This window comes from Cydia pomonella, chromosome 10 (genome assembly GCF_033807575.1).
Source record: "Cydia pomonella isolate Wapato2018A chromosome 10, ilCydPomo1, whole genome shotgun sequence".
Classification (NCBI taxonomy): domain Eukaryota; kingdom Metazoa; phylum Arthropoda; class Insecta; order Lepidoptera; family Tortricidae; genus Cydia; species Cydia pomonella.
In genome coordinates, this window is record NC_084712.1 from 12,387,351 (window position 1) to 12,408,663 (window position 21,313).

Sequence of the window (21,313 nt, forward strand, 5' to 3'; positions counted from 1 at the left end):
AGCCCTTATAGTGTTCTTTTATTTCCTACGAATTATTAAAATTAATGATTATAATGATTTTATCTGTACTTGGTGTTTGAGAGATGGCTTTTATACATTTGATTGTCCACCCTTATATGTCCAGTTTATCTTATGGTAGAAAATAAATGGACTAATAGTTAATACTCGTACCATCTTGCATTTGTCAGTCACAGGCTAACTTTAAAACAACCTGTGTAACATTTTTATTACACAAAAGCACGTCTCGGAATTAAAAATAAAATGTTTCTATTAAATTGCAAGAGGAGTGGCCCTTTTAAACCCATTTAATACTATTCATGCTAGTCAATATTAGTAATTGACAATTAAACATAACCACTCCCAGGGCCATCGTCCCCATACTACTTCTTATAGGTTCTACACCCTATACATTGCTAGATAAAATGTTGACCCTTTCGAATTATTGTGTTACGTTTTACGACTCCTGTGGGAATGCATTACAGAGTTATTCGGAAAAAAAGTTCGTTTCTAATACAATATATTCGTCTGGTAATATTTTACGGTGATGGAATGAAATAGTTGCAAAATAATAAATTACACTATATAAATATAAGTTCATAGTTTAAAAGTAATAAGGTATAAATAATAGGCCTATAAGGATTAAGGATGTTAGCGATAAAGTCAGTCAGACCAGACTAACTTTGCACATACTTGATAAGAGACGGCTGTGCGTGAAGGTGAAGGTGTCTCCATAAAATTCAAATTTCTATAAAAATATGACGTTTAAAGTGGTCTTTCGCACTTAACGAAGTGCACTGCACTTTGTCTACTCTGCTGTTAGTGAAGCTGGGGACACGGTTGGTAGTGCCCCCGCCAAGACGAGCCAAGCGAAGCGCAACGGCACTACTATAAGTACGTTTTCTCGAAGCACTTCATCGTTTTTTTGAACCCTCTTAACTTGGGTTTGGGTTATACCAGAAAAACAAAACTCTCGGGATATGATGTCAATAGTGGACTTATTACACATAAATTGTTGTAATTAAAAAAAACTGATTGCGTCGCTGACTCACTTACTGATGATCATCAATATTCTTAGGGTACTTCCTGAAGTCCTAGAAAGCTGGGTATGTAATGTACAAACAACAAAAAACTTTTTTCCCCCAACCCCTTAAACTAGGGGATGAAAGTTTGTATCAAACTTCCACAATTTTGATGCTAGAGGTCTAAAAAAATGGTATAGGGAATCCTAGTAATAATAATATACATAAACAAATATTGTCACAAGTAATTTACAACAAGAAGTCAAATCCCACCAAAAACCTTTTCATGTAAAATATTGCTAAGACGGTACCATCGCCATCAGATGCATCATCTGACGGTGCATCGTGGCTGGCACTGTCAAAAAGTTATCAGATATTATGTAGAGCCAAGCTTCTAACTCTATCCGCCCTAACTCTACAAGCCCTAACTCGAACGTTTCGCTACCGTTCATTACTTTTATGTTATGCAATAATCTAGCCACATATTTTGACTAAGGTGTAGAGTTTGTGAAGTTAGGGCCTGTAGAGCTAAAAGCTTGGCTCTAAATGAGATCTGATGATTTCATCACGTCTTGGCAACATTTTACATAAAATTGTTTTTGGTGGGATTTCATTCCTTTTTGTGCTTGTGACAATTTTGTTATGTTTTTTATTTTTTATATACGTTTAATACACTTTTTTCTGGTCATGTCAGTTACGTGAAATTACGCATGGTAACTACTAAACTCAATCAACTAAATGAGACACCAGGAAGTCGTTCAAGAAGAACAATAAAGATGTTATGTTTGTCTTTGATTACACTTTACACAATACTACATTAGTTTCAGCCTTGACAAAATTCCATTACCTTGTCTGCAATTGGTTTCCCCTTCTTAGAGTATATGAGGCCAGTGCCTGTACTTTTCTCGAGGGTTTGCAGCCCGTCGAATTTGCTCTCTGCGTAGTTAAGTTTCTCTTCGTATTGCTTTTCCACCAAGTTCACTTTGGTTTTGATCTGAAAGATATTTAAATACATTAAAAATCAATTGCAGTTCATGCCGTTTGTTTTCCACGTTTAATTTGAAATGCGCTATCGCTTGTTATGCGATTTTGTACGTAACGTGTTGCATACTGTGGCAAATAATATAATTTAAAATTAAATTAATTCTATGATAGAATTAGTGCGAGGGTATACAGTATGGGGTTCTTCAAAAAAGGAGTGTATAAATAAAAAACTTAAGTAAGTCACCTGTTGTATGTAGTTGTGACGTGTTCGAATAGACAATACATGATTAAAAGACACCTGTGGGCTCGATTCGAAGAATGATTAAGAGATGCTTAAGATCTTGGAAAGAGATTGAAAATATCGATAACTAAACGATATGTCAAAATTGACGATTATTTCGATTCTGCTGTGATCTCAACAAGATCTATTTACGATATTTCTAACATTGGTTGCCCGAATCGTACTGCTTCTGTCAATTATACGACATACAAACGATATCTAATTGAGAAGTTATCTAAACCAGAACTTATCGTAATCTTATCTTTTCCGTATTTCATTCTTCGAATAGGGCCGACACACAAACAAAACAAATGTCTATTCGAACACTTCACAACTACATACAACAGGTGACTTACTTAAGTTTTTTACCTATACAGGTTTTTACAGGGTTGGCAACGCGCATGTAACACCTCTGGAGTTGCAGGCGTTCATAGGCTACGGTGACTGCTTACCATCAGGCGGGCCGTATGCTTTGCCACCGACGTGGTATTAAAAAAAAAGCAGCCTTATCAATTCGTCGGCTTCGTTAGCAAATATTACTTGAATTATAGTTACCGTACGTGTAGGTAAGTACCTTGTTTATCTACTGTAATTAACATCATATGAATAATTGCATATGGCCAAATGGTAATCTTCTCACATATAGTAGGTCACGTTAAAAGTAAAATCACTCTAAGTAGCGCGCTTGCAGTGAACAAATGTTCATTAGCGACATCTTTCAACTATAAAATAACTAACGTACCTAAGATCTTAAAAGAGCCCAGATCCCACCGAGTTTCTTGACGGTCCCATATTTACCCTCCTACAACTTGGGAGGGATTTAAATCTTCTTGGGTCAGAGGTTGGGTTAGGGTTAGAGCCGGCGTAGCTTTATTTGACGTTCATAAGCGCATTGTAATATGCCTACTTGATAAATACAATATATTTATCTTAGATGGACACTGTAGTAGATTGCGTGCGCCGCCCGATTACCATCTGACCCTCCATTATTATTATGCTACGCGGACGAATCCCAACGATTAGTTGGCTAGAAAATACTATTCGCGGTTAAATTTAAATAAAGGTTTCACATCTCGAATGTCCCTTTATCTGACCACACGATCGTATCAAGGGAAACAATCTAAAATTAAAAATATGTAGGAACCTAAAGTACCTAGGCTTCGTAGACTTTCGTTTCACGACTTTCATGTTGTTTGTCAATGTGACAAGCTACGAAATGGGTTAGAAATTAAATCTTTCGACTGTACCGTCAAACGATGATATGCGAAACTTACATCAGCAATCTCTCTTTCGTCTTCGTTCTTGACCTGTTCGAACACGAGTAGTTTTTGTTGGTACTTCTCCTCCAGGTCGGCCACCCCCTCCAGAGGTTGTTTCAAAATGTGGCCTTGTTTTCTTTTTCTTTAAAAGGGTATTAAAATATATTATGAAATTGCCCATGTCAAAATGCCGCAAATCCTCTAAAAGGCAAGTGAATTCAAAACTTTTTTTAGCATAAGTTATCGTTATGCGTCTTTTTTGTATACATAAAATGAATGGACCTCAAAGCTTAATATTTTTATTAAATCTTTGTGTTTATACCTTCTATAGCGAACTAAAATCAGTTCGTGAAAAACTTACTTGTAATACTCCCCCAACCGACGATGCAATAAGCTGTTCCTCAGTTGAACTTGCATGTATTCGTTTGAGAGGTCCCTGTGGGCCAGCATATACTCTTCGCGGTTCACGGCAATGGCTGCCTTGCCCACTCCCTTCCCGATCTGCATATCATCATCATCCGCATCCTCGTGTACTATTTTTAGAGACATTTTTTTGTGATTATTATCACGTTCAACAGATCATAGATTTTAATGATTCGGATACGTTCAGTTTAATAGTGGCACAGTAAAAAAATATATATATATTTATTCTCAGACAATTAATACAGTCCATATTTGTTAGTATCAGTAGTATGTAGGTGGGAAATCTTCTTATACTGGTGCGCGTGTAAAACATGCTCAGTAAACACAACGCAAGCTGATAGACAACATTCTTGGATGGAATCTTACTAAGCAAATCTGCTGTTTTATTAAGCGAATTTTTTTCATATTTATTTGACAAACCATAAATATCTACATGAAAAGTGCTAAAAATAGTGCAACAAAACACTTTCTACAGTAGAGCAATTACAATCCCCCAGTAAGCGTTGGAGTAACGTATGACTTAAATCTTAGTGTATATTCGCTATTTTCAATTAAGGTGGTTCGATTTTCATACAAAAAACAATCGCTATTTATTAATTAATTACACAATATTATTACATAAATAGTTGCGCATCTATCTACTTTCGAATATTCATTTGCGCTAAATTAATAGAAAATCTTTGTTTCATACAGAAATCATGCAATAATCAACGTTATATTTTTATAAATTTTACTCATGTGTGTGTGACAAATGTCGTGTACAAATACATTGCGGCGTTGCCACTCCATGCATCGGCGCGACGTTGCGATGTTTGACGCGTTTTTAGCTGACTCTGTCGACACTGACACTCAGTGTGACCAGGCGTACGATAATTGTCGTACATGTACGATAATTTGGGCCCCGGTATGACGTAATGTTCCAAAGAGCATTATCGTACACTAAAGTACTATAATTTCAGCCCTTGGATGATGCCACCTTAAAAGTCAAGTAATTTGAAGCAAAATATGACACTTTCTCTCAGATATAGGCTAAAATTAGTATCTTTTGGGTGTTCGGCTCCTTGGTGTAAGTTTAAAGTTTAAAATGTCACAATTTCCTGTATACCGTTTGAGTCTATCCCAAAAATACACAAACATAAACAGATTTTTTGCGCAATTTAGACGAAAATTGTCTTTTTTTTATTATTAATTGGAAGTTTAAGCTTATTTTGCTAGACATTTTTAGGGGCTGCCTTTTTGATTGGCGTACGATATTTTTTTTTACGGTACAGTCAAGGTATTAAATATCGACACGGACAAAGTGCCAAAAATATGTATACACTACTTTAATGTGTAGGCAATAAGGTCGTGTGCACATATTTTTGGCACTTTGTACGTGTCGATATTTAATACCTTGACTGTACAATAATATTGACACTCAAGTACGATAATTCTCTTCCGCTCACCTGGCAACACTGCTGAAACTTGACAGGACCTGGGGGCCTACCGCGAAAACCTAAATTCGCAAATTGCGGGGATCTTTCTCTTTTACTCTCACTAAGACGTAATTAGAGTGACAGAGAAAAATGCCCGAAATTGACGAATTTCGATTTTCCCGGTAGCCGCCCTGGTGCTTGAGGTACTTGATAGAAAGCAACGCTGCCGCATGTTCTGAATTGTGATTTTATGTGTTTTTGGATTGAAAATGATAGCAACGTCTAAATCAAGTTACAAAAATCATCGATATTCTGGTCCGCGAAAAACCAGGAAAAGTGTAACTGTAATTGGAGTCTACAAAAATGACCAATTCATAGAAAATATGACCTAGAAACTAGTTCACTTTTATAAAATTCAATTTTGCCCGAGATTGTACTTAGGCGAATACCTAAGGGAGCTAAGTGTATCGATCTTGAATAATTAGTTGGCTAATACATATATGACTCCAACATGATATGGACATTTACATCATAACTATTATACCTAGTTGGTTACTAAGTTCTGTTACTCGATTTCTTTCTTTCTTCCTAGCGATGTCCCAGCATATTGCCACGGCTCAATGGAGCTTGGGGTCCGCTTTGACAACTAATCCCAAGATTTGGCGTAGGCACTAGTTTTTACGAAAGCCACTGCCATCTGACCTTCCAACCCAGAGGGTAAAACTAAGCCTTGTTGGGATTAGTCCAGTTTCCTCACGATGTTTTCCTTCACCGAAAAGCGACTGGTAAATATCAAATGATATCTGTTCTGAAGTTCTGTTACTCAATTTGCAACCTCTTTATTTCCGTTAAAACAAATGCTACCGAAAAAATAAAAAATGACATAATGTGGTGGATTTGTGAGCCATAATTATATACCACAAATAACGCTTATCTCGTCGTATCTATAATGAATTGGGGCCTAAAAGAGAATCGTATTCCAAATTTTTGAAACGCTTGTATTACTTTTTATATTAACTAAAAGTTGCCTTAAAATTCAGCTTTTATACTAAAAACGGCTTTAAATATGTTCAATTAACAAAATATATTTTGACAGATGCTTTCGCGCCCAAAACGCTCTTTGAAAATTGTGTGACGTCACAGTTTATGGTTTGACACATAACTACATACACACGTAGAAGATACGAACTGTCAACTGATATTTGTCATTTGTTGTTAATCGCCTAACTGTCAACAGTGTCGATCCGAGAGTTGTGACGTCATCAGAATCTTCAATGACGTTTCGGGTTTGGTCACGTGACGTGTGCCAAAAGATATTTTAAATTCAATATTTACAAAAATATGGTCATTACAGGTCCCCTAAAAGTAGTTTAACATGTTCTTATAATCCAAAAGAATTTTTTGGGATACAATTATGCTCTAAGATTTGTAGATGGAAACAACCCTATTGCATTGCACAAATGTGGGCACCCGCCAAACATGATTTTGGGTGTGTCATACTCAGGGCTAACACAGATTCATTTCTATGAAAAAGGTGTGAAAACCGGAAACTGGAAACCGTTCTCGAACCAATAGTGAAGCCCTTAAGTCACACCCTATTTCAAAACCAGCCATGGATCTTTGAACAGGACTCAGCTCCTGCACATAAGGCAAAAACAACTCAAGCCTGGTTTCGAAGGAACAAAATTGACTTTATTGCCCACGAAGACTGGCCGTCCTCCAGCCCGGACCTTAACCCCCTGGATTATGCCATATAGTAGGTTATTGAGGAGAAAGCCTGTGCTAAACCCCACACAAATCTTAACTCCCTCAAGCGGGCCATAGTTAAGACAGTGACGGAATTAGACATGACAATCGTGCGTGCCGCTATTGATGACTGGCCTCGTCGTTTGAGGGCCTGTGTCAAAGCCAGAGGAGGCGATTTTGAATGATATTGTCATACGTAATTCCTGATTTCGTGTACTTCATTTTAATATATACTTTATTAAACTTTCGTTGGTATATTTTATGTAGATAAAGATTTTTGCAGTAACAGAATTTAATAACCAACTAGGTAGAAAACAATGAAATACATAAACACATAAATTGGATATGATGTGATCCGTTGAATGAAATTGACAATAAATAAAATAAATAAATAATTTTCTATCTCTAGGCATTGTGTGAAACTTCTAGTTGTGTCAAAATATCGGGAAATCAATAATATAAACAAACATGGTAAATATCTCATTTCTTTTTATAATGGTTATAAATAGAAGGCCATCCAATTTTGTAACTCACTGTAATTTAATTAAATGTATCGTAAAAAAAATGTTTTAATTCTACTGTAAAATATTACCTACTTTTTTAAAGGCTGGGCAGTAAGGGATTGCTTTAATTTTAGAACAAAACAGCGTTTTTTTTTAAAAAAAATACCGGAAAATCTGACTTACAAATTTGGACTTTCTTAGGTTCATTCTACTTAGAATCTTCTCCACCCTAGCATTAAAAAAAGATATCCTAAAATATCCATACCATTACGTCACATTTTAGTGTGAAAGAAATTTCAATGTAAAACTAAAATTTCAATACAAATTTTCGGGTTTTTTTAGCACGAGGATTGATTATGCTAGTGATTCTGAGTTGGAAGAACCCAAAAATATCATGATGTGTGAGGATCAGATTTTTAATATTTTTATGGAAAACGCTCATATTTCTCATAAAATAATTTATTAATAATAGGTACTTGATAATACTGATAACAAAAAAAAATTTAATGAGTCTCGAACCCACATCCTCTTGCATGTATTTCCACGTACATACCGCAACGCTATTGAAGCCTACTCCCGCTGTGCCCAAATTGTCTACTACAAGGATCCCAGTAAGACTGTTTGAATGTGTGAGTGATACTTAGAAATAGAGTCAAGAAACATTCTGTCGACATTAAGGGGTAGTTTTTGTACAATGAAGTGTTCAATGTTTGTTGTAATAGTTCAATATTTATTTAAAGAGTGCGCTAAACATAATTTACAGAATAGAAATACCAAGACTAATCCACAAAAAAATTAAAACTCAAAATTTGCAATTGTGGCGCCATCTAGTGAGGTTTAAGCTTTGGGTAACCTAGTCGAACCACCTTAACTACTCTGCTCTCGAAGTGGCCCTTAATGCAGTGCTAAGACACCTTTGTTTTGTAGGAACAAAATTGACAAACGTCAACTTTGACAACCGGGATTACCGCATAATGTACAGAGCCTTACAGTGCCATCTTCATCAGCATCCAAACCAAAGTACGAATAATTCTACGACTCTACAGCTCCTCTATTATATACGACTCACCGCTGCTGGATCCACTCGAACTTTCCTCCGCAGTTGACTTCTTTGTCTCGGTATTCTTTTTCTGTTATTTGATACATAGATAATACTAATAAACCTAATAATAATTAATAATTGATAATTTGACGACCTGTCGGGCCTAGTGGGTAGTGATCCTGCCTATGAAGCCGATGGTCCCGAGTTCAAATCCTGGTAAGTGCATTTATTTGTGTGATGAGCACGAAAATTTGTCCCCGAGTCATGGGTGTTTTCTATGTATTTAAGTATTTATAAATATTTATATATTATAGGATACCGAACAAAAAATTATGGTTTGCAAATTTTGAATATCCCTTAAATACTTACAGAGCTACATACGATAATTTCAAATTAAATGTTAACTTTTAAAATGTTTATACCACGATTTCTGTTTTAATCGATATACGTTTTAACAAAATATAAAATAGGTATTAATAATATTAATGTATGATTTTAATTTATTCCGAATTACTTGATAATTTGAACTGGACATTTTTATTTGTATACTTTTATTTTAATGTAATTTAGATCGACTAAGTCGAATAAAATTGTTAATTGTAATATATTTAATTTCACTTATTTCTCAGTAATTAAAAAAAAATTCTTATATTTTACCAATAAACGAGTATGAGTATCTTTTCATTAAAGGCAAAATATAGTGAAAGCAGAATGATAAATAAAGAGCACTTCTAAGCAATTATTGCGCCTTCGTCTTATCATTATACATCACAGGCCCGACAATAAAATTAATATTAAATATTCACTTCTTAACAGCAGTATTAAAGATAAAAGCAGACAGACATGAATAAATGAATACGAGGGGCGGAACGCGCCCTTCGTGCTGCAAACTTTGACGTCCCTACGAAGTCACGTGAGTTACATTAATTAAATGAAACGGTAAGGACAATAACATTGCGGGGCGTACCTTGGTCTCCATCGCGTGATCCAGCCGAATTATCTCTTTATTGATTTGGTACGCTTAACATTGAAAATAATATTTAGTGTAATTTTGTGAAACGGCACGCGAAATACAACTAGGTTGCTACGGCGACCCGTAAACAGGTATCGAGCGATGCGGCCAGTGACGGCTGTCGTGCATGCATAGAGGTGGTCGCGCTGGTTAGTTTGTCGGCACACCCAAAGCCGCCAATATTAGGTATTTATTTCTGGATTCTTTAAAAACCTAGATGCTAATGACTGATTTTAGAATGTCCAACGTTACAAAGTTTATGATAACATACAATACCTACATATCTCCTAATATCTTGCCTTAGATTTTTAAGCCCAATCTTATTTGTTCTACCTTTTTGCTCTTTGATCTTGCTGACAAAACATGCAGCTTTCCAAACTTCTCTAAAACTCGATGAATTGCAGATTTGTGGGAAATTTTCAATGGATTAATATTATGAAGCTTCTAATGGAAAATAATCCAATATACCGCATCAATGGAACGAGCGAGCGAAGCGAAACAAAGTTCTTACATTCAACTGGAACATGCGGCTAGCTAGAGGCACGTCCCGACATTTCGATGTTTTTTGATTGAACTGTCAGAGAATAGTTGGCTACGTAATAACTCTAGTACATTTGCTTTCATTTAAATGAAATCAGGTAAGAATTTTGTTGAGGGTAATATATTCTTCAAATTATAGTATAACATGAGCAAGATCGATCAAGGGGTATGGAGCTAGAAGAGCCTAGAAGGTCCAAAGGCTATTTGGTATTTGTAAGGGGTCCTTTGGAAGAAAGTATACGTGGCCATAGTGTAGGTAGCAACCAGTAAGTAGTTAGTTACATAGGTAGGGAAGGACTGTTGTCGGGTCAATCATGGTTGCTAATACATATAAGTAGGTTTCACCGGTCTGATTGACTTTAATACAAAACGGGGGTCAAAAATTAACAAATTTCACCCACTTTGATTTTCTCCTATTTTTAATTAACTGAAAATTTAAAATGCTGCGTAATATGAGTCTGTAGTCAAAATTGGAGTACGGAAGGTGGAGATAAGGAACGAAATCCCCATGTACCAAAAAGTGTCATGAAAAAACTTTAAATAGGTGGAGCTACAATACCTAGAGTACTTGAACAAAAAAATCAAATCATAGACAGCGCAATTCACTCTGTCAATAACGCCTAGGTTCTTAGCTACTCTAGCGCTACTCTGGAGAGATTTGGAACTATTATTTATAGCTGACAGCTGGACACTTTTGCAACAGTTCTACCATAAGAGATGCCACTCCTCTTAATTCCACACTCCATAAATTGGAGCAAATAGACGTCACCTTGATTTTTTAAAATTTTGCTTCAATCATGATAATTTCGTGTCTGTGGGGGTCGCAGTTCTAACCTAACCTACTTTTCTGGTGACAAGTCATGTCTGAGCAAAGAATACTATAATGGAAGGTAGAGGCAAGGAATAGAATCTCCATGTACCAAAAAGTGTCCGTCGAAAAACCTTAAATAAATGGCACTGCAATACCTAGAATACTTGAAAAAAAAAATCAAATCATATACAGTGCACTTTACTTCGTCAATACGCCTACGTTCTTAGCTACTCTAGCGCTACTCTGGAGAGATTTGGAACTATTATTTATAGCTGACAGCCGGACACTTTTACAACAGTTCTGCCTATGGAGATTGTATTCCTTTCCTCTACCTTCCATGAATACCATACTCACTCTGAGAGTGCCACAGTTCTAAGCTATGGAAGGTGGAGGTAAGGCTCCATAGGTAGAACTATGGAAGGTAGAGGCAAGGAACAGAAACTCCTTAGGCAGAATTGTTGCAAAAGTGTCCAGTTGTCAGCTATAAATAATAGTTCCAAATTTCTCCAGAGTAGCGCTAGAGTAGCTAAGAACCTAGGCGTTATTGACGGAGTGAAGTACGCTGTCTATGATTAGATTTTTTTCTCAAGTATTCTAGGTATTGTAGCGCCACCTATTTATGGTTTTTTGTCGGACACTTTTCGGTCTATGGAGATTCTGTCCAGCTGTCAGCTATAAATATTAGTTTCAAATATCTCCAGAGTAGCGCTAGAGTAGCTAAGAACCTAAGCGTTATTCACGGAGTGAAGTGCGCTGTCTATGATATGATTTTTTTCCTCATATTCTACGTATTGTAGCGAGAGAGTTTAAAAGATATCGTCGATTTGGGCCCATGGCATTTTCTAATAAACTATTATGTATAAATAAATATGCATTTTATTGCGGTAATAGACATATATTGGGTTCACTTAAATGAAACGGCAATTTTGTTTACTTCCGTAATTCAATATTTTTATTAACAAAAGCCTTGCGGTCGTTAACGCCTTAATAGCATTGACATAAAGCTATAACTCCACCTTAACGTGAGATTTTTTTCACCAAGTTTATATTCTCTTTGCACTAAACATTTTAATGAGTATAGGGACCGTGCGCGTTGGAGGGTCTGCCATCTTGTGGCCTAAATCGGAACCATAAACATGCACATTTACACATCACGTGTTTTCTTGTGCACAGTAGGTTCTGCCATCTTGTGGGCTACATCGGAACAAAAAACATCACATTTACGCCTCGCGCAAAAAATCTGACGGCTCCTGTGCTGCCTCCTACAGTTCATGCACGCTCCCTATAGAACTAACTGTCACTGTCTGTCAGAGTAGTCAGGTCTCATTCGCACTAGAACGTAGTGATTATATGCTCTTTGATTCGCACGAGCGAGAGCTTTTACAATGCACGTTAAAAAAAACGTTTCAATGACACAAATGGATATCCGTGTATTTATTCACACGATGGCGGTGGCACTTGTTTATCGAGCGTCGTTGGATTTTCGTCTTTGAGCGTTGAGCTTTGAGCGCGCCATTAAATCGTATTTAGGGCCGTATTACACTGGCGATTTGCGAGCGAGTTGAAAGCGAGACGAGCGCGCAGCGAATTCGTCGTGAACGCGCAACGAGTTCGCTGCTAAGGTAAAATAAATTATTTATTACACACCATGCATGAAATAAAGCACCAAAAGATTAATTGAAAAACGTAGACAGCAATTTCTAGTTAAACAGTAGGTAACTTGACCGTGACGTCATTGAGAAATATTTTCACAATATTTCATATAGAGTCTGTGCGGAAAGAGAAGAGTCGTGGAATGTTTGGGCCCCATACACGACTCTTTCTGAACAGACTTTAAATACTGCAATGTTCTGCCGCCAAAGAGCACATATTTATTCCATAAAATAACTTAAACACTAAAACAGCCTTAAACAGTTTTTTGAGAAGTTGTAACTATGATATTGATGGATCAAGGCGGTTTGTTTACAGAGGCCTACCGCGAAACGCGAAAATTGAAATTTCGTTATCTGCCTCTTTTTCGCTCGAATATGGAACAGTGATAGAGAGGCAGATATTAGACTAATTATTAGTCCACGAACTGGGGCCCATTTCTCGAACGGTATTAGACTAATATTATTAGTCCGCAAACTATCAAATCGTATGGGTTACCATGGCAACAGACTAGTAATATTAGACTAATACCATTCGAGAAATGGGCCCCTGCCAAGTTTGTGCAAAGTTAGCGTGGTGAGAGATGGGTGAGAGTCTACATAGTCCACCAATGATCTAATCCCATTTAATGACTTGTTTTTATTGTATGCACATTTATGTTACCATTTATATTAGTATCAATGTTTATATATTACCTGCTGTTGAAATGTCAAAGCCTGCATTTAGTAATACCCATTTTATTTTGATTTAATTTCGAAACTTAATTTCATTTCCTAAAATAAAAGTATTTTCATTAGCCCGTTGTGTTCTTATCCATTTGTTTAATACGTTAACTTATCATTATAAAAATATTAAATCGTATTCAAATACCTAATTGTCAAATATTTACCCATATCTTACGCTGTAAGACTCGAAGATCTTCTGCAGATTTAGTTATGGTATCGGTAAGTGGTTGCCAAGATGCCACTTGTTGCTCGAGTGTGGTATTGTGGTACGAACTGTGTCGCCTAGTGTTTACAGTGATTAGGGTCCATCAACTGGACTTACTAGCTCGTTATTCAGCAGTGTTTATGACCACTTACGCCCGTCGTTTATTGAGGCAACACAGCGTCGCGACTCAGCAATTACTGGCTTATCTTAGTAGTTAGAATTGTGCCGTTCTCAAAAACGTTTTCTATACTAGCCTATAGGTAAACACTATCTTCGAACATTGATTATGTGCATTTTGTGACAATAACTTCAATTTATTCTATCGTTATCGTTAAGCATGACCGTGAGTGAATCAGTAATTTAGGTTGGTGTTGTCATTTGATTTGAGTCATTTTTGTAGCGAGGCGCTAGCGAGGTAATAATTGATCTTCTTATTACCTATTTAGGTAAACAACTTTATAAGATAAATCGCATTCGAAGTACGGCTGAATCGTATTTATATCTACAGTTAACGACGAATCTGAGATGTAACAACCTAATTAAGATACGACTCATTAACTAACGGCTGATATTGCATTTTAGGGTTCCGTACCAAAATGGTACAATAGGAACCCTTATGGTGCGACTCTGTCCGTCCGTCCGTCTGTCTGTCTGTCACATCGCTAAATATCTCGAGAACCACTTAAGCTATCGATTTGAAGTTTGGAATAGTTATGAGGAACGCTAACCCAGACACATTGAAAATATTATTTTTATTTTATTATTATTAACTATGGAAAATGCCTATTATGAAGAGGGGGCAAAATTTCAAAGTCTAGTGGGGGGTGGAGGTCAAGTGATGAACATTCCAAAACATTTGTTTCTTTTTTTGCATAGAGAAATTAAAAAAAAGATTTATGAAGAAAAATGTAAAAAAATACAGTCCTCCCCCCTTATCTCTGAAGTTTACCGACGAAAATTATGAAATTATAATATTAACCTATTAACATTACTATAAATTTTACAGGAAAAATATAATCAGACCTCTATCTTGGTAGCTTTGTTTTAATTAACAAACAACCTTTCCGAATTCAGTTTGCAACTTAACCAACTTTACATGTGCTTATTACACCTGAAATTTTTATGCGATTACATGAAATACACCTTTTTTTCAAATATAATATCAATTTTTGAAATCGGTTCACATGATAGAGAATAATCGTCGAAAAACCAACATACGTGCATTACATCGCGCAAATTAGACAATTTGCTGACAGATGGCGCTGTACACAATTATACTTAGTATAGGTACTTATAGTTACACGAGATTCTAAGTTTGTACAGAACTCTCCGTGCGCGAGTAAAACAAACTCGCACTTGACCGGTTTTTTTTGTAAAAATGCTTTCTGGAAGAGAAAAACAGTTGGACAATGCTGGGGACATCTGTTTTAACTGAAATCGAGTTATTTACATAAAGAACCTGTTATAAATTAAGGTTGCAGTACAGCTGGGTCACATATTAGAAGCCCTATTTCTATAACTATGTGAGGTGAGCTCATTCTCATCAATTTCAATATCAATTTTCGATGTCCTGTAAATAACCCCAAAAACACGAAAAAAAAGACAGCCATTTATTGCAATTTCTGGGTTGGATCCAAATTACAATTTGTGACCGCGGCCGGCAAATCGTCCCAATTTGTCGCTTGCCATAAAGAGATTTGCTTGTATCTTTATACAAATAATCTGACAAGACGTCCTTATGGATAAAGATAAAGTGGGACGTTTTGCCGGCCGCGGTCACATTTGTTCATTATTTACTATATATTTTACTCGCAGATATCAAATAAGGATTGTAAAATAAGCCTGTATTTACATAGGTACCTATATAAAACCTGCCATCGACATAATGAAACTTCCCTTTGATTTTGTTGGAACACCCAAACTGCCCAACTGTGTACCTATTGTGTACAGTCCGCTGCAGAGAAAAAGTACCCCCATGCATAGAAGTTTTGTATGCAGGAGGAAAACTTTTTCTCTGCAGCTGACCGTACCTATTACAAGATAACTAGACCGGTGAAATACTCAAAATACCAGCTGTTCAAATTTTGGTCGCAGTTAAAATTTTGAATATCTACTAAAACCTAGCTAAACTAAGCGTGTTAAGCAAAGTATTCTAGGTACTTCTCCTACGAGTACTAAAGTGAAGTTCAATAGAAATGGCAAATAATGTAAACAGATATAACTAATTTTGTTTTGCTAGCATTTGACGTATAACCTAAAAGTTTTAAGGTTGATGTTTTCATTTAAATATTATTAAATAAGTATTGTAACGAAACGTTCGAATTATAATAATTAGAATAAAAGCTTTACTTAATATCACACACAACAATATACGAGTAGAAGTACCTAGTAAGAAAAACAACACACACATGTATTAGGTAAGGTTGTAGGTTAGGTAGTAAAATATACATTTAACATATTAGAAAATAAAAATTAAGTAATAAAGAAAAATTATGAGAACTAAAATTAACTCATAGGTATGTGGACCCCTTCTGGGTAAAAGCCTCCCCCAAACTGTTCCATGTATCTCTGCCTGTGGCTGTATCTAGCCACCTTTTCCCTACTGTCGCTACTATCTCACTGACTTAATTATCGGGTGTTAAATAAAAATAGTAATAACGTTTTTTATTTAATTTATGAGAAATGATTTTATTTCAATACATAATATAAATAATAAATAAATATAACAGGACATTAATACACAAATTGACTAAGCCTCACAGTGAGCTCAAGAAAGCTTGTGTTGTGGGTACTCAGACAACGATATATATAAATACTTAAATACACAGAAAACACCCAAGATTCAGGAGCAAATATCCGTGCTCATCACACAAATATATGTCCTCACCAGGATTTCAACCCGGGATCATCGGCTTCATAGGCAGGGTCACTACCTACCCACTAGGCCAGAAAGGTCGTCAATAGTCGGACCACGCTAAGGTTTCATGCCAAGTGCAAATCAATATGGTACTCTCTTTCCTATAGGAAATGTATGCATTATCAGTGCGAAGTCCAGTCAAAGTGTGGTCGGAGTCTATTTTATCTCTATAATCTTTATTCTGGTTTGTTAAAATGAATTTTCCTGCTAAAAAAAAACACTATACATAGCGGGAGTCTTCCCTCATTGGCACATTTTTTTAACGTGTTAACCTTTGTTGACGTTGGCAGTGTCAGGCCCTGGGCGACTGCCAGACTCTCGACAATGCGTAGCCAGAAATAGACGTTCGGTATATTTTATGCCGGTTTTCTACAATCGAATGTTGATGAAACTTATAGAGTATTTTTTAGGTAGTTAAATAAACGTAAACCCATGTTTTTTTTTCCGGTACTTACAACATTTATTAGTTAACTTACCAAATACAAAACTGCCTGGATCTGACCCTTATCATTCTGGCTTTAACCTATTACATTTAATCGTGTAATGTTTTCAAATACCCTCAAATAGCTACAAAATTCATTTCGTTTAATTACAAAACGAAATTCCTAATGATTAATCAAATCAACCATATATATATATATATATTATTTATTTATTGTTCAGAACACAAACAGTCATACATAAAAATATAGATATAACTCACAAAAAATGTATAAAAACAGACCTGGAGGTTCATATATGTAAATATTGCAGCTTCATTGTAACGTTGCGTAAGTAATTTATTACGTAGTAAAATGTCTGTAGTTTTGCCACATCGAGTTAAATTAATTAACTCGTATATTCTTATCCAATAATATTTTATTGTGGTTTATTTACATGTTATCGTTAGGTACTCTTAAAGGTTTTTCCTCTTTGATATAAAATTTTATTGTGAAAAATTCGCGAAGAGAAATCTTATTATCTAAGTGTATGGCGACGAGCTCTATACAATCATGATTTGTTGAGTTTATTGCCTTCATGATGCATGTCATTAGTGCTTGGCTCAGTCAGTACTTTTTAGTATTAGGTATTAATGCATTTGGGCTATTACCCTATAGACCCATAATGGTGGTACAGTCAGCTGCAGAGAGTGACCCCCCCCCCCCCCCCCTATTTGTGTAGACTGGACAGTGACAGACTTCATTTATGAGAAAGAGGACAAGAAGATTACAGAAAATTCAGCGGGCCCGCTCCATGAGGGAATCACAAATAATTTTTAACCACACCAACCACTTAATTGTACAAAAACTAATGCTAATTTTGAGCTGTTTCCTTATGTTAGCTGGTAGAATTGACTTTTCAATGATGATTTTGAATGATATTTTTTTATTATTCGGATTTGATTTGCTTTGATTTTTTTTGGTATTTCATAGTTAGTATTTTCCTCGCGTTGGTGTGGTTGAAAATTGTGTGTTTCACTCGGAGGCAAAGTTTGTTTAACCATGAAACCCTCCTGCTTTGAAACTGCTTTGAAACCCTCGCAACGCACAACATTCTACTTCTCAAACCACTCTTTCGCTTGCTCGGGTATCAATATTAGCACGAGTGGTGAAACAACAACTTGTAAAACAAATAACTATTATCTCATTGACAAGGTACGGTCACGTCTGAAAATATCGATACGGACAAAGTGCCAAAAAAATGTACACACTACTCTAATATATGGGCCATAAGGTCGTGTATACATATTTTTGGCACTTCGATCGTGTCGATATTTTCAGACGTGACTACTGTTTTTAAGCCCGTTCTTATTTTTTGAGCCCATTTCCGTTTTTTCTTTATTCTGTTCCTAACATAAAAATGCTAAGTATACTAGGTGCTCAATATCGATAATAGTTAGTACAGTCAGCGTCAAATACTTTGTAGCAGTCAAAGTGGCCAAATAGTTCGGTAAGTACACTATACTAAATATATGGTGTACCGAACTATTTGGCTACTTAGGTTGCTACAAAGTATTTGACGCTGACTGTACATAATAGAATCATTTACCGTGAAATGAAATACTGAAGCTGTGTTATTTCCGTGGAATGTTATAACGTTATAAATGAGAAAAAAAGCTGTTAAAAATATTTTTGACTGAATCACACTACAGCAGGAAATGAATAATTACAGTAGAATCACTCTTGGCCGTCTCTCGTGAAACATTGCAGACAATAATATTTTTAAACATGGCCTAACCTCGTTTGCTCGCTTTCTTTCCACAGCATTCGCCAAACGTGTATAATATTACGAGTTACGACTTATACGTGAGTATGAGTACCTACGTTATGCTGTAGTCTGGTGGCACATCAGATTTTAGGTTACTTTCCGTACAAGTTATCTCGGATATGTGGACCCCATATGGTCTAATTTAAAAGATTTTTATACCGTCGATTTTATGACGTCTTAGTTACTACCCCCACCATTTTCTCGCTTGTCATCTCATATATTTGTATCAATATAAGGACATTATACTGAACGCATTGATATTGATACCAAATATATGAGATACCTAGATGACTTGAGCGAAAATCGGTTTCTAGAAGACTTTTAGACACTACATTACAGTTTGATACTGTAGTTTTGCATTTGGGAAGTAATATTGTTTTCGGTTACCGCGACTCATGAAATAAAATTATGAAAACAAGTAGGTAAGTTTAGAAATTCAATTAAACTACATATCGTCGCTATACTTACTCAACCTCGTATCTATATATTAGATACGTATATCAGATACGACTTTGAGTAAGTATAGCGACGATATAGTCAATATGCCGTAGAGGTTCTAAGAGTATCTAAACAGGGCTAAGCTAACAATCGTACCTATGGAAAATGTAGCTACATTACTGTTGCGACATTACTGCTGCGGCGTTGATGCCGCCACTGTATGTCATAATCGCAGCAGTAACGCGGCGGGGAACGTCATCTCATTTTATCAACCAAATTGACCGATGCGGCACTCGCATTAAGGGCGTAGCAGTAATGCAGCTGCAGTTGCCATCCAAACGCCACTAATTTTAATCAAATTTTTCTTCAATGCCAAGGCCAGTAAATCAGCACTAGACATACTGTTGCGTTTAGAAAATATATTTATATTAGTAGCGTTGTACCGTAGCCAAAACACGTCATTTACACGTTTAATATTTATTCCCTATATATTTGCTTTCGCGTTATTTCTGCGTTTCACCTCAGATTAGGACGGATCGATTTTGTCCGAACCATCCGTACTTAAGGTGGTTCGATTTTCATACAAAAAACAATCGCTATTTATTAATTAATTACACAATATGATTACATAAATAGTTGCGCATCTATCTACTTTCGAATATTCATTTGCGCTAAATTAATAGAAAAACTTTGTTTCATACAGAAATCATGCAATAATCAACATTATATTTTTATAAATTTTACTCATGTGTGTGTGACAAATGTCGTGTACAAATACATTGCCACTCCATGCTTCGGACGGCCATCGGCGCGACGTTGCGATGTTTGACGCGTTTTTAGCTGACTCTGTCGACACTGACACTCAGTGTGACCAGGCGTACGATAATTGTCGTACATTTACGATAATTTGGGCCCCGGTATGACATAATGTTCCAAAGAGCATTATCGTACACTAAAGTACTATAATTTCAGCCCTTGGATGATGCCACCTTAAAAGTCTAGTAATTTGAAGCAAAATATGACACTTTCTCTCAGAAATAGGCTAAAATTAGTATATTTTGGGTGTTCGGCTCCTTAGTGTAAGTTTAAAGTTTAAAATGTCTCAATTTCCTGTATACCGTTTCAGTCTATCCCAAAATTACACAAACATAAACAGATTTTTTGCGCAATTTAGACGAAAATTGTCTTTTTTTTATTATTAATTGGAAATTTAAGCTTATTTTGCTAGACATTTTTAGGGCCTGCCTTTTCGATTGGCGTACGATATTTTTTTCAACGGTACAATAATATTGACACTAAAGTACGATAATTCTCTTCCGCTCGCCTGGCAACACTGCTGAAACATGACAGGACCTGGGGGCCTACCGCGAAAACCTAAATTCGCAAATTGCGGAGATCTTTCTCTTTTACTCTCACTAAGACGTAAGTAGAGTGACAGAGAAAAATGCCCGAAATTTACGAATTTCGATTTTCCCGGTAGCCGCCCTGGTGCTTGACGTATTTGATAGAAAACAACGCTGCCGCATGTTCTGAATTGTGATTTTATGTGTTTTTGGATTGAAAATGATAGCGACGTCTAAATCAAGTTACAAAAATCATCGATATTCTGGTCCGCGAAAAACCAGGAAAAGTGTAACTGTAATTGGAGTCTACAAAAATGACCAATTCGTAGAAAATATGACCTAGAAACTAGTTCATTTTTATAAAACTCAATTTTGCCCGAGATTGTACTTAGGCGAATACCTAAGGGAGCTAAGTGTATTGATCTTGAATAATTAGTTGGCTAATATATGACTCCAACATGATATGGACATTTACATCATAACTATTATACCTAGTTGGTTACTAAGTTCTGTTACTCGATTTCTTCTTTCTTCCTAGCGTTGTCCCAGCACATTGCCACGGCTCAATGGAGCCTGGGGTCCGCTTTGACAACTAATCCCAAGATTTGGCGTAGGCACTAGTTTTTACGAAAGCCACTGCCATCTGACCTTCCAACCCAGAGGGTAAAACTAAGCCTTGTTGGGATTAGTCCAGTTTCCTGAAAAGCGACTGGTAAATATCAAATGATATCTGTTCTGAAGTTCTGTTACTCGA

The 21,313-nt window shown here is 36.1% G+C and overlaps 1 protein-coding gene and 1 long non-coding RNA gene across 3 annotated transcripts in view; both read right to left on the reverse strand.

Moving 5' to 3' along the window:
- The window catches only part of LOC133522141 (uncharacterized), a 596,248-nt gene that overhangs the window by 104,384 nt on the left and 470,551 nt on the right, over positions 1 to 21,313 (reverse strand). The window lies entirely within an intron of this gene.
- LOC133522132 (coiled-coil domain-containing protein 96-like) overlaps positions 1 to 21,313 on the reverse strand; it is a 71,341-nt gene that overhangs the window by 4,122 nt on the left and 45,906 nt on the right. Inside the window, exons 1-5 of one of the 2 annotated variants that reach the window (XM_061857359.1) lie at positions 9,639 to 10,192; positions 8,699 to 8,759; positions 3,904 to 4,075; positions 3,558 to 3,684; positions 1,867 to 2,013 (exon numbers count right to left, since the gene is read on the reverse strand). In XM_061857359.1, coding sequence (XP_061713343.1) covers positions 1,867 to 2,013; positions 3,558 to 3,684; positions 3,904 to 4,075; positions 8,699 to 8,759; positions 9,639 to 9,650 — 519 coding nt within the window. In that variant the 5' untranslated portion in view covers positions 9,651 to 10,192. Of the gene's footprint in view, positions 1 to 1,866; positions 2,014 to 3,557; positions 3,685 to 3,903; positions 4,076 to 8,698; positions 8,760 to 9,638; positions 10,193 to 21,313 lie in introns of those variants that run through there. The other variant, XM_061857358.1, reaches the window with a different exon arrangement.